At 42.0% G+C, this 14337-nt stretch overlaps 1 protein-coding gene across 7 annotated transcripts in view; it reads right to left on the bottom strand.

The window, feature by feature from the left end:
* Positions 1-1513: 1513 nt before the first annotated feature.
* The window catches only part of LOC110525662 (vinexin), a 53730-nt gene continuing 40906 nt past the window's right edge, over positions 1514-14337 (bottom strand). For 3 of the 7 annotated variants that reach the window (XM_021605991.2, XM_036979774.1, XM_021605990.2), the window contains exons 13-20: positions 13192-13280; positions 10133-10194; positions 8308-8354; positions 7908-8022; positions 7686-7811; positions 3672-4258; positions 3425-3531; positions 1514-3243 (exon numbers count right to left, since the gene is read on the bottom strand). In XM_021605991.2, the coding sequence (XP_021461666.2) occupies positions 3182-3243; positions 3425-3531; positions 3672-4258; positions 7686-7811; positions 7908-8022; positions 8308-8354; positions 10133-10194; positions 13192-13280 (1195 nt within the window). In that variant the 3' untranslated portion in view covers positions 1514-3181. The remainder of the gene's footprint in view (positions 3244-3424; positions 3532-3671; positions 4259-7685; positions 7812-7907; positions 8023-8307; positions 8355-10132; positions 10195-13191; positions 13281-14337) is intronic. The other 4 variants (XR_002473806.2, XR_002473805.2, XM_021605992.2 and 1 more) reach the window with 4 other exon arrangements.

A 14337-nucleotide genomic window follows, 5' to 3' on the forward strand; every position in this document is an offset into this window, starting at 1 on the left:
GGCTTTGCTGGCATGTGTCTAAAAACATTTTTTGTGGTTTGCCCCAACAAGATTTACATGCAAAATCACCACTGCAAACAGCATTTGCAATCAATGCATGTCGGCTTAATTAACTAATGGACATTAATGGCAACAAAGGCTGCAAACCCCGTGTGGCTCAGCTGGTAGCACACGGCACTTGCAACGGCAGGTTTGTGGGTGTGTTTCCCACCACTGAGCAGTATGAACAAATATGAAAATGTTTGCACTTCCTACTTACTGTAAGTCACTCTAGATAAGAGTGTCTGCAAAATAACTGAAATGTAAAACACTCAACATGTTTTCAGTGTAGGGCATAAAGTATTCTACACATTTAATCAGAGAATGTCCAACTGTCTTTCACAACGCGAGAAGCGGAAATGGAGCCATAGTCAAGTGCACCTCTGGGATCATTATCACACCAGAGATACTGGATATAATGACGAGATGCTTGTGTCTCCATCCTAACTATGGGATTCGAAACGGTGGGCTGTCAAAGTCCCGCCTGTTCCTTTGTTTGGATTGATGGATACATCTCGTTGTTTGAATACATGTTTCAATATTCTATTAGGGGTGTTAATATCAACCATATGTCTTCAATGGAGAGTGAGATGTTATGCTAGCCTAATGAATATGGATAGACCGTCTCGAATTTCAACAGGGACAACTCCGATATTAAGTATTTTTTCTCAAAGTTGCCAGGATGTAATGTGCATCATACACATCAATACACCCCTAGCAACCTAACCATTTCAAAACGTATATTATATCAAATAAGTCTCACGTATCAAAATAGCAATTCATTTTTATATTGACTAGATTTGACACTCTCTCATTGTCCCCCATACAAAAACGCCTCTGTTGATTAGTAATGAATGATCTGCTTAATGTGGACAAATCTTGGGCGGAGTAAATCCTTTCACCTCTTCCTCTCTGGACACACTTTGCAATAAAATAGAAAGTCCTCATAGAGATAGAGGACTCATCTTTGTATCTGTGGCGTCTGACAGGAAGGGCATCTCCATTTCAAAGTAGTAAATGTTATTCTTTTGTTTGAAAAAAGCATAAAGCTAATATTGGTGATTTACCACCACCTGCAGTGCTGAATCAAAACTTGTGTCAATAATTTATTGTAACCACTAGATGGCGGTGATATAGCTTAAAGCCATTGACAAACCATAGACAACACAATTTGAAGAACACAATGCTCTGATCACTGGCTGATTGTTCACAGCCCATAGGAATCCCCACCCAGTTGACTACTTTAAAATGGTGGAAGCCCTCAATGGCAATGTCCATGCTAAAACGGGTTATATCCAGCTAGGGACCTCTATCTGTCTATCTATCTCTATGATAGTCCTCCAGTTATGAGCTTCTACGCCATCCTGGGTTTGAACTGTGAAATCATGTTTATTAACTAAATAGAGGTAGGCCTAGGTTACGCTACTTCACTAATGTCAAACATCTTGGGAATCAATTTGAGTTACACATCAAAACAGTTTTATCATTCTGTATGGTTTATTTGAACTACATAGTGTGTATCATAGATGAGAAATTGCTTGGTATTAAAGGAAATATATTATATTTGTTATCTGATACATAGTTAAAACCCTGTACATTTTGTTGCTAGAAAAGGTATGGTGCAGTTTTACAAGGGTAAGAATGAACAAAGCAGAGAAATATTTCAGTTGGCAACATAATAGGGGTTTGTAAAAGTTAATAAATGAAAGGACTGCTTAATTGCTTACCATATTATATTTTCCATTGGTTACACTTGAACTGTATGCACACCTCCGATTAGCTCTTAATTTATGTGTCAAAGCAAGTTTGTTAATTTGTAAAGCAACAGATTATAGAAACAGTAGTAAAACAAACAGTTTTCAGTGGAAATGAGCTACCAAATCAAATGTACAGTATCCCTAGGAATCAATCTACAGGTCCATTTTACTGTTCTGTCCTTTTGAAATGTTTGAACACCATTGTGGGTTTGACGTTGTAGGATTCTTGTTTTAGAAAAGATCTGTGCTCCAAAGTGAAGCAAATTGAGGCATCTCTTTTTGTTATCCCATGGGTCATGGCCTAAAAATGGCAGAGGGTCCACTGAATTGATACAATTGATGTAGCTCCACTTCTGTTTTGTCAAGACTTTCCATGTTGCATTCATTTGCATTCATGTCAACAGATCTTCATAAAGATACCTCCGCTTCTCTTCCATTGTATTAAACTTCCACTTTGACACTCAACACTTCCTGTTCTCAACAGAAATACAAACTGCACAAATGGCTGAATCATTACCTGTGAGCTTCATTAAATACGTTAGTAGCTAACAATAACACACTGAAGGACATGAATACATTGTTTGCTCTGCTGCATACAGTACTTATACAGGCTTTAACAATTGTTTTTAACAGAACTAAGTAACAAATCTTTTATGGCATTGTTCAAAACAATAGAGTAAGTGATCCCTTCATGTATATTGGACGGTCATATCAGTGTTGTGGTGGAGCCTTGGACACACACAGGACATTTTTATAGATCTGAAATCAAAGTGGAGGAAGACATTTCAAAGGCAACATTCATGCTGTCATTACGTTATAGAGAACGTCAGACTAATGATATTCTCTGGCATTTGCGTCTGTGATGGCACTTGGGTGACAGAAAGAGGAGCAGGTGCGTGCTAAGGGGAACACTCCGTAAGAGGATAGCTGGAGGTCCATTGCTGTATAAAAGCAGTAGCTTAAATGTACTGAAGGAATGTCATTTGAGTTGTCGCTATAATAAATGATTGTAGTCAATGAGGACAAAGTTATTTCTTTACACCTGGAACAGTATCATCATCAGCATTAATTCTATCCGAATCAAGCAGTGTCTGTGAAAACTCCAAGTCTATTCAGTGATGGAACACACATGCTGGGGGTGGGGTGTCAAAACAACACGGTCTTCCTGCCTCCATCGCCACACTGGCCAACAGCTGTGGTCACTGGCTGACGTGAACATGCACACCTGACTTAACCAGGTTGGTGAAAGGGGGAGGACAGGGGGTGTTGGGGTCAGGGGTTGATCATATGGCTGCTAGAGTGATTTGATGTGCTGGTTAAAGCAAGCTGGTCTAAATATGTCCAGCACCCAAGTGGTTGTGGAGTGGACAGGCAGAGTGAAGCAGTTACGCTGGTGTCACATAGTTCCCTGGGAAAGTCCCAAAGGCATGTGTCCTTTTTGACGTACCTAAGGAAAGAGCAGAGCACAAAATAAACCAAAAGGTTGTTCTCTCATACTGTACACTTTACAAATACTGTATGAAAATTAACCCCAGTCACCTGAAGTCATACTTGTAATGTTATGTGATGCCCAATAGAGGGCACACTTCATTTGTCTTCTGAATATAAGGTTTGTGTAAATTCCTTACCTACAAACCAGCCATCATCACACTTCTCCATCACTTGTACTATGTCCCCCTCTCTCAGTTCCAGCTCATCTTTGTTTTGTGGTTTGTAGTTGTAAACTGCCTTGTATCTGAGTGAGAGAGCACAGGCTGGGGTTTTGGATTTGATTTTGGGCAAGATTAATAGACTGTGGCAATGAAGAATGAGGGACAGTATCCTCAATCACGCAGTATAAAATCACATTTTGATTGATTACAATGTTTTACTCACGGTTGGTGCTGCATCATTGTTGAGCCAGCATTGTTGGTCGTTTGTGGTTTGGGGGTATTGGTCGGGGCTGCTCCTCCCCTGTGGGCAGACGGTGATATCTGATTGGATGGTGAAACAGCTCTGCCAATGGAGTTGTGCAAAGCCGGGTGTGCTCCTCCCCAGTGGTTGTTCTGGGTGGTGGGGAATGCAGGCCCAGAAGTGGGGTGTGGCCAGGGATTGGGTGCTTTTTTGGATAGTGAGTGCTGGGGGGATGAACGTGAATGGGAAGCTACAATTCCATGGGGTATGGGTGAAGACGGCTTCAGGGGGGAATATCCTGGTTCAGGGCTGCAGGACGAGGGGGTCAGACTCAGAAGCGAGCGGGTCAAAGGCGAACAAGGTGAGTGTGGAGGGCGTCCTGGACTCATTGGCTCTGTGGATGTGGGTGACATGGGGCATGCAGGGTTGTCATCAGAGGATGATTTGGTGCGGGGTAACTTGTTAACCTGGACGTAGTTGGTGGGGAAGATGCCACTCCGGCTAGTCCCTGGAATCCGGCCCTCCAGCCACCTGTCATCCACACGCCTGGTCACACAGATCACCTCGCCCTTAGACAAGAGGGGAGCACAATATCACAGTATCATTCAGATATCAGGTACAGTAGTCATCCAGTGTTTCCCCTTTATCAATTTAGTAGTGGTGGCCTACCGCTGCTGAACTGTTGCCACTGCTGCAAGAAATACAGTGGCTTGCGAAAGTATTCGGCCCCCTTGAACTTTGCGACCTTTTGCCACATTTCAGGCTTCAAACATAAAGATATAAAACTGTATTTTTTTGTGAAGAATCAACAACAAGTGGGACACAATCATGAAGTGGAACGACATTTATTGGATATTTCAAACTTTTTTAACAAATCAAAAACTGAAAAATTGGGCGTGCAAAATTATTCAGCCCCCTTAAGTTAATACTTTGTAGCGCCACCTTTTGCTGCGATTACAGCTGTAAGTCGCTTGGGGTATGTCTCTATCAGTTTTGCACATCGAGAGACTGACATTTTTTCCCATTCCTCCTTGCAAAACAGCTTGAGCTCAGTGAGGTTGGATGGAGAGCATTTGTGAACAGCAGTTTTCAGTTCTTTCCACAGATTCTCGATTTGATTCAGGTCTGGACTTTGTCTTGGCCATTCTAACACCTGGATATGTTTATTTTTGAACCATTCCATTGTAGATTTTGCTTTATGTTTTGGATCATTGTCTTGTTGGAAGACAAATCTCCGTCCCAGTCTCAGGTCTTTTGCAGACTCCATCAGGTTCTTCCAGAATGGTCCTGTATTTGGCTCCATCCATCTTCCCATCAATTTTAACTATCTTCCCTGTCCCTGCTGAAGAAAAGCAGGCCCAAACCATGATGCTGCCACCACCATGTTTGACAGTGGGGATGGTGTGTTCAGCTGTGTTGCTTTTACGCCAAACATAACGTTTTGCATTGTTGCCAAAAAGTTCAATTTTGGTTTCATCTGACCAGAGCACCTTCTTCCACATGTTTGGTGTGTCTCCCAGGTGGCTTGTGGCAAACTTTAAACAACACTTTTTATGGATATCTTTAAGAAATGGCTTTCTTCTTGCCACTCTTCCATAAAGGCCAGATATGTACAATATACGACTGATTGTTGTCCTACGGACAGAGTCTCCCACCTCAGCTGTAGATCTCTGCAGTTCATCCAGAGTGATCATGGGCCTCTTGGCTGCATCTCTGATCAGTCTTCTCCTTGTATGAGCTGAAAGTTTAGAGGGACGGCCAGGTCTTGGTAGATTTGCAGTGGTCTGATACTCCTTCCATTTCAATATTATCGCTTGCACAGTGCTCCTTGGGATGTTTAAAGCTTGGGAAATCTTTTTGTATCCAAATCCGGCTTTAAACTTCTTCACAACAGTATCTCGGACCTGCCTGGTGTGTTCCTTGTTCTTCATGATGCTCTCTGCGCTTTTAACGGACCTCTGAGACTATCACAGTGCAGGTGCATTCATACGGAGACTTGATTACACACAGGTGGATTGTATTTATCATTAGTCATCTAGGTCAACATTGGATCATTCAGAGATCCTCACTGAACTTCTGGAGAGAGTTTGCTGCACTGAAAGTAAAGGGGCTGAATAATTTTGCACGCCCAATTTTTCAGTTTTTGATTTGTTAAAAAAGTTTGAAATATCCAATAAATGTCGTTCCACTTCATGATTGTGTCCCACTTGTTGTTGATTCTTCACAAAAAAATACAGTTTTATATCTTTATGTTTGAAGCCTGAAATGTGGCAAAACGTCACAAAGTTCAAGGGGGCCGAATACTTTCGCAAGGCACTGTATGTTGTAATGTTTTGTATATATACACAGTGCCTTCGAAAAGTATTCAGACCCGTTGATGATTTCCACATTTTGTTACATTTTAGAATAAGGCTGTAAGGTATTAAATTGTATTTTTCCCTCATCAGTCTACACACAATATTGCATAATGACAAAGCAAAAGCAGGTTTACATAAGTATTCAGACCATTTACTCAGTACTTTGTTGAAGCACCCCTGGCAGCGGTTACAGCCTCGAGTCTACATATGGTATGACGCTACAAGCTTGGCACACACGTCTTTGGGGCGTTTCTCACATTCTTCTCTGCAGATCCTCTCAAGCTCTGTCAGGTTTGATTGGGAGCATTGCTGCACAGCTACTGTCAGGTCTCTCCAGAGAAGTTTGATCGGCTTCAAGTCCGGGCTCTGGCTGGGCCACTCAAGGACATTCAGAGACTTGTCCCAAAGTCACTCCTGCGTTGCCTTGGCTGTCTGTTTAGGGTCGTTGTGCTGTTGGAAGGTGAACCTTTGCCCCAGTCAGAGGTCCAGAGTCCTCTGGAGCAGGTTTTCGTCAAGGATCTCTCTACATTGCTCCGTTCATCTTTGCCTCGATCCTGACTAGTCTCCCAGTCCCTGCTGCTGAAAAACATCCCCACAGCATGATGCTGCCACCACCACCATGCTTCACCGTGGGGATGGTGCAAGGTTTCCTCCAGACGTGACGCTTGGCTTCAGACTAAAGAGTTCAATCTTTGTTTCATCAGACCAGAGAATCTTGTTTCTCATGGTCTGAGTGTCTTTTGGTGCCCTTTGGCAAACTCCAAGCGGGCTGTCGTGCATTTTACTAAGGAGTGGCTTCCGTCTGGCCACCCCATCCTAAATGCCTGATTGGGGGAGTGCTGCATAGATGGGAAAACCTTCCAGAAAGACAACCATCTCTGTCAGAGTGACTCTATCAGAGTGACTCTGTCAGAGTGACTATTGGGTTCTTGGTCACCTCCCTGACCAAGGCCCTTCTCCCCCGACTGTGCCTTGACACAATCCTGTCTCGGAGCTCTACGGACAACTCCTTCGACCTCATACCTTGTTTTTTTTCCTGACATGCAGTGCCAACTGTGGGACCTTATATAGACAGGCGTGTGCCTTTCCAAATCATGTCCAATCAATTGAATTTACCACAGGTGGACTCCAATCAAGTTGTAGAATCAATGAAAACAGGATGGGCCTTTGCTCAACTTCAAGTCTTGTAGCAAAGGGTCTGAATAACTATGTAAACACTGAAAGGCAAAAAAAGAATTTGGTGCAAATTTTCAAATAATCTGTTTTCTATTTGTCATTATTGGGTATTTTGTGTAGATTGCTGAGAAAAAATATCAATTTTAGAATAAGGCTGTAACGTAACAAAATGTGGAAAAGTCAAGGGGTCTGAATACTTTCCAAAAGCACTGTATATTTCTGCTGTGACGCGCTTTTAAATGGATAGTCATTGGCTCGTTGACTCGAAGTCTATGGGAACCACTACCCTTTCCACCACTGCTGGGGAAGTGGTTTTGTAGGGCAAACTCTGTGTCAATGTTGCAGGGTATCTCAGTGAATTTAACCCATGCAATGTGAGAAATACGGTATAGGTACAATACTGGAAATGATTAGATTGGAAATGAGAATCAATGTCCTAAAGAGTACATAGTAGGATGCTCACTTTGCGGAAGGACAGCTCAACAGGCAGGTCTGCATTGAAGGAGAACAGAGCCACTGCCTCTCCATAGTCCAGCACCTGGATGGTTGGAGACTTGATGGGCGTGGGCTTCTCTGTAGGAGGAACAATCTGGGGGCAGAAATGAGAGACGGGTGAGGCTCAGAATGATATGTGGAGCACTTCATAGAAGACCCATGCTCAGAAGTTAGATGGATGCACACCAACCTCCACATAGGTTGTGGGGAAGATACCGGCTCTCCCATGATGCTCTCCTTCAAACCAGTTGGTGTCTACCTGCCTGTGGATGTAAACTATGTCCCCCTTCTGTAGAGACAGTTCCCTAGGAAGAGAAAAAAAGTCAAACTATGGCACGATGGACATCCATTAGATTAAAGGAAGAGGTCTGCTTTTTTGTAATCCTTTGTTACAAGGGTTTGTTTCTAGTCATTCTGTATTAACATTTACGTTATTGGGCTTGCTGAGAAAAATGGTTTTGTACAATTACATTTGGCCGCCCTAAATGTGATATAATTACAGTGTGTGCTTCTTTTTACTGACAATATTGTTTAACAGATGTGTGAGAGGGCAAATGGTTTGCAGGCGATCAGTAGGCATTATAACTCACTTGGGTGACTGAGCCTGGAAAGTGAACTTGGCTCGTGCTGCTTTCATCTACATAAACACAAAACAGTTTATCGGCAAGATTGAAAGGAAGTTTGCTTTTCACAAGGGCACAGGCTTCTTTCTCCTTGCAGTTGTTGATAGTTATTGCAAGATCCTAAATTAGGGCAAGTTCAGCTAACATAAAATAAAACAATACACTACATGGCGGCAGGTAGTCTAGCGGTTAGAGTGTTGGACTTGTAACCGAAAGGTTGCAAGATTGAATCCCCAAGCTGACAAGGTAAAAATCTGTCATTCTGCCCATGAACAAGGCAGTTACCCACAGTTTCTAGGCCGTCATTGAAAATAAACATTTGTTCTTAACAGACTTGCCTAGTTAAATAAAGGTAAATGGCCCTGGATGTCTGAGTCCAGCTCATCCTCAAAACAACTCAGCTCAGAGAGCAGAGACTCCTAGCCAATGCAGCACAGTGGTTGGAAGGAATTAAATCAGCCAAATTATACAAAAGTATGTCGATACCCCTTCAAATTGGTAAATTCAGCAATTTCAGCCAGTCCCGTTGTTGACTAGTGTATAAAAATCGTCCATGCAATCTCCATAGACAAACATTGGCAGTAGAATGGCCCATACTGAAGAGCTCAGTGACTTCCAACAAGTCAGTTTGTGAAATTTCTGCCCTGCTAAAGCTGCCCCAGTCAACTGTAAGTGCTGTTATTGTGAAGTGTAAACCTCTAGGAGCAACAACGGCTCAGCCGCGAAGTGGTAGGCCACACAAGATTACAGAACGGGACCTCCGAGTACTGAAGCAAGTAAAAATCATCTGTCCTCCGTTGCAACACTCACTACTGAATTCCAAACTGCCTCTGGAAGCAACGTCAGTACAATCACTTTTTGTCAGGAGCTTCATGAAGTGGGTTGCCTTGGCCATGGAGCCGCACACAAGCCTAAGATCACCGTGCGCAATGCCAACTGTCGGCTAGAGTTGTGTAAAGCTCGCTGCCATTGGACTCTGGAGCAGTGGAAACACATTCTCTGGAGTGAGGAATTGCACTTCACCATCTGGCAGTCCGATGGACAAATCTGGGTTTGGCGGATGCCAGGAGAACGCTACCTGCCCGAATGCATAGTGCCAACTGTAAAGTTTGGTGGAGGAGGAATAATGGTTTTCATGGTTCGGGCTAGGACCCTTAGTTCCAGTGAAGGGAAATCTTAACGCTACAACATACAATGGCATTCTAGACGATTCTATGCTTCCAACTTCGTGGCAACCATTTGGGGAAGAACCTTTCCTGTTCCAGCATGACAATTCCCCTGTGCTCAAAGCGACATCCATACAGAAATGGTTTGTCAAGGTTGGTGTGGAAGAATTTGACTGGCCTGCACAGAGCCCTGACCTCAACACCATTGAACACCTTTGGGATGAATTGGAAGGCCGACTGCGATCCAGGCCTAATTGCCCAACATCAGTGCTCGACCTCACTAATGCTCTTGTGGCTGAGCAAGTCCCCGCAGCAATGTTCCAACATTTAGTGGAAAGCCTTCCCAGAAGAGTGGAGGCTATTATAGCAGCAAAGGGTGTATTAATGCCCATGATTTTGGAATGAGATGTTCAATGAGCAGGTATCCACATACACTACATGGCCAAAAGTATGTTCCTAAATACAGATTCCTGACAGAGCACAAAAGATAAAGCACAAAAGCCTACTGCGAGGAACCTCTCCTCAAAGATAGTCGCTACTTTTTCAAAATGGTCTGACATTGTGTACAACACAGTTACCTATAGAGGTTGGATATCCCAATAACTAAGAAAGAGAAATACATTTACCTGCTTCTCCAATCTCTTGGGTGGGAACTCCATGGCTTCAGGTGCAGGGGAGAGGCGTTCTACTGTAGAACAGCAACAGGGGTTAGTGACGAAACAAGACAGATGGTATAGGGCATTCCACGGTAACCGAATTGCACTGAGACTTTTTCAAAATGTATGCCAAAAAAAAACATTAATTTAAAAGTTTAACAAACCATAACTCTATGTACAAGGACTACACTTAACCATTTACACTTAACATTTGACAAATACACATACTGGAAAAACTGTGCAGATACAAAGTTTGGTAACAGAATTTCGGTAAATCTCACTCAGTTATTTATATGACCATGTCTTCCAAAAACTACTGCACACAATTTTGCACATAACAGTAGAGTAGTGTAGAGTTCAATACAGTACTGTAAAGTGGAGTATAATTCAGTACATTAGTGTACTCAACTCTAGTTCTCTACTGTGTAATGTACTGAACTCTTCACTCTAGTCTAGTCTACTCTACAGTAAAGTACTGTACTCTACCTTTCTGTACTAAACTACTCTCTTATTTACTGTACGGTGCTGTGCTGAGTTGTCCAAACTTGTGAAACACAGATGTCTATGATTGGTTCAGATTTGGTCTGGTCCGGACAAAATCTGAACCAATCATGGACATCTATGTTTGGGGCAAATTAAGACAAAAAATGACATCTGTGGACGTTGAAATCAAGGCCAGGACGGACTGACCAAATTTCAACTACTTTTCAATGTCAATGGGCGTTCAGTGTTGGTCGGTGCTCAGTGGGTGAGTATGCTTGTTACAGTAAATGGAAAGAGAGGGGGCTCATGGGTAGGTGTGAGTAAGACCCGGGAGAGGAGACATCATTGGAGAGAGAGAGAGTTCTGTCACCACCAAATGACAGAAAGACAAAGAAAACAGTTATGAGCTGAACATACCAGAATGCCAGCCGAAGGGAGGACAATAGCAGGTGGCCCAACTGTGGTTTGTGACTATGATTTCCCATTGTAGCCAATTCAAATTGCAGAAATTCCATTACTGATTTTTGAGAAATTATGTTACAGATTTGGTTTTAATTCATAAACAAAATTGATATCAGTAAAAAACACTATAACTAATTGATAGGTCTACCTTTACTTGTTACTTCTGTGAACTTCCATTGTCCTCCCTCCTCACGCGGGAGATAAAATAGAAAATATCTTCAAGATTGTGGGTTTTTGGTAACGGAATTTAAAGGCACAAGGCAATGTTTTTTAAACTTACAGAAGGCAGAAAAAAAATATTCTAAACTAATTGTAAGTGTTGGTATTAGTTGGCAGTCGTCTTTACTTCAAAATTGTGTTTTGATGTATATCTAGTACCTTGAAATACTTTTTACTCTTTGACAAGAAATCAAAGCCTTTGCTTATTCCAAATTCTTGGAATGGAAAAAATGTATATATGCCTTCATTTCTCTAGAATATTAACTCTTGGCTTTCATTTGACATCCAATTTGACATTCTCATTTGAACTTCACATGTTGGTGCTCATGGGTCCTTTTACATGACCTGTAGCAGAATCACAATGTGTGATTGACTTGGAGTTACATTGTGTTGTTTAAGTGTTCCCTTTATTTTTTGGGTCAGTGTATATAAAGTGTAAAAAATAAATAAATCCAGATTTGTTTAAGACAACCAAGAAACACTCCGTGTGACCCTGATTTAGCCCACTGCAGTAAAGGTTATTAAAAGAAGCCAAACTTTTGTTCTGGCTCTTGGACTAATTTCCAAGAAAAACAGTTGGATAAAGCTAATCTATAATTAAGACTTCTGGCCCGAAGTTCCTATTTTTTTGTGCTTCCTCCCCACCCTGACACTACAGATCTTTCCATACTAAAAGTAAGAAACCTCTCCTCTCACTAACCCAGATCAGTTTCATATCAAATTTGTTCACACAGATCAGGTAACAGACTACAGGAAATCACAAGGAATCAAAATACTTCAACAATAGTCCCGTATTGAATTACAGTATTCTGTTAGTAGAGGCTGTTTTTCCATGGACTTTTCACTGATTAGACTATATAAAGTACACTACAGTATATACACATTACATTATGTATATTACCCACTTTTAAATTAAGCAATTCATATTACAGAATTCAAGTACATAGCAGTATTATGTCCAACCTACTGTTACTAGTCTTTACAGAACTAATTTACTGAGACTGAATGTTGAGTGTCAAGGATCATATTACCTCTACAAGAGGAATACCTATGTAAGAATGCTGTTCATTGACTATAGCTCAGCATTTAACACCATAGTACCCTCCAAGCTCATCATTAAGCTTGAGGCCCTGGATCTGAACCCTGCCCTGGGCAACTGGGTCCTGGACTTCCTGACGGGCCGCCCACAGGTGGTGAAGGTAGGAAACGTCACCTCCACTCAGCTGATCCTCTACACTGGGGCCCCACATGGGTGAGTGCTCAGCCCCCTCCTGTACTCCTTGTTCACCCATGACTGCGTGGCCAAGCACACCTCCAACTCAGTCATCAAGTTTGCAGATAACACAACACTAGTAGGCTTGATTACCAACAATGACAAGACAGCCTACAGGGAGGAGGTGAGGGCTCCGAGAGTGTGGTGCCTGGAAAACAACCTCTCACTCAACGTCAACAATCAAAAGGAGATGATCGTGGACTTCAGGAAACAGCAGAGGGTACACTGTTTTCTATACTATTCTACGGTATCTCACTCACTTAATAATGTTTACATATCTCACATTACTCATCTATATGTATATACTGTATTCTATACCTTAGTCCGTTCCGCTCTGACATCGCTCGTCCATTTGTATATACTGTAGTCTTAATTCCTACTTAGATGTGTGTATTGGGTATATGTTTAATTGGTTAGATATTACTTGTTAGAAATTACTCCACTGTCGGAGCTAGAAGCACAAGCATTTCGCTACACCCGCAATAACATCTGCTAATCTCGTGTATGTGACCAATCAAATTTGATTTGAGTGGCGTAGCCATAGCACCACTCTTTCTGAATGCTTGGATCCAGGATCAACTCCTAATCTTACCATGTGTGGGACTGAGGGCTGCCCTCTGAGCAACAGCTGATGTGGGGACAATGGGACAATGGAGAGGTTGCTTTGAATCAGTCAAGGAGCTGGAAAAAAAAAGATAGCATGTTTACTTTATGACTGTATGCTCCCACAAACTCCTGTCAATTAGATTTTTCCAAATCTTAACAGCCCACATGGTGGAGCTCCACACAATATGAGAGGACAGAGTGCTGTGTGCTGCAGTATACACATTTGCCATGCAGACTTGGCCTCTGGCCACAGCTGATGGTTTGCATGTAAAGATCAAATAAACAGGAAACAGATGCAGAATCAGATGACTCAAGCGTGAGAGAGGAGACTCTGGGGACCTTATGTCTTTGGAAAGAACTTTTAAGCATCATCATAATCACTGACATTATTACCATGTTGAAATGACAGGGAAACTTCATCCAAAACATAACAGCGTGAGCAAATCAGTGTCATTATTAAAACAAACATATCTGAGAAAGTGCATTAGGTCGCTGGGCTAAAACATATGTTTAGCAAACAACAACTAGGAGAAAAACCTTTATTCTGAAGGATATCTTTAGAAAGTCACAAGATTTGATTTTTTTCACCTTTTAGAAACTGTTTTGTTCCAGGTCACTGTAGAATGGTTATTTCACATGCCCGCAAAAATGTATTGACTGCAATAATTTGAATTGTAGTTTGAGACTTGCTTCATCTGTCTGCACTGGTTATCAAGCCATGGTCTATAGACTCTTCAATGACCAATCTGTCAGTGTACAGACACAGATACAAGACACTGGGAACAGACGTCAATTCCACGTTGGTTCAGCGTAATTTTTTGAAATGTGGAAACAACGTTGATTCAACTAATGTGTGCCGATTGGGTTTCACCGTTTAGTACCAAGACAACAGCAATCCAAATGGTTGTGAGCAGTCTTGTAGATGCTTCGTCATTGAAAACAGTCATTCAACTCTAATGACCAAGTAAAAGCTTCAATGCCATTGACGTGGATCTTATAGAAACAACAGGTGGATTTGTTACTCATAGACAAGTGGTATGAGGTGTCAGAAATGTGTTGCCTTTGTGGGACAATAAAGTTGTAAAATACTTTCATGGTCTGAAAACAAAGCACAGTTTCTGTCAGAGACCAA

This window comes from Oncorhynchus mykiss, chromosome 6 (assembly GCF_013265735.2).
Source record: "Oncorhynchus mykiss isolate Arlee chromosome 6, USDA_OmykA_1.1, whole genome shotgun sequence".
Lineage (NCBI taxonomy): Eukaryota > Metazoa > Chordata > Actinopteri > Salmoniformes > Salmonidae > Oncorhynchus > Oncorhynchus mykiss.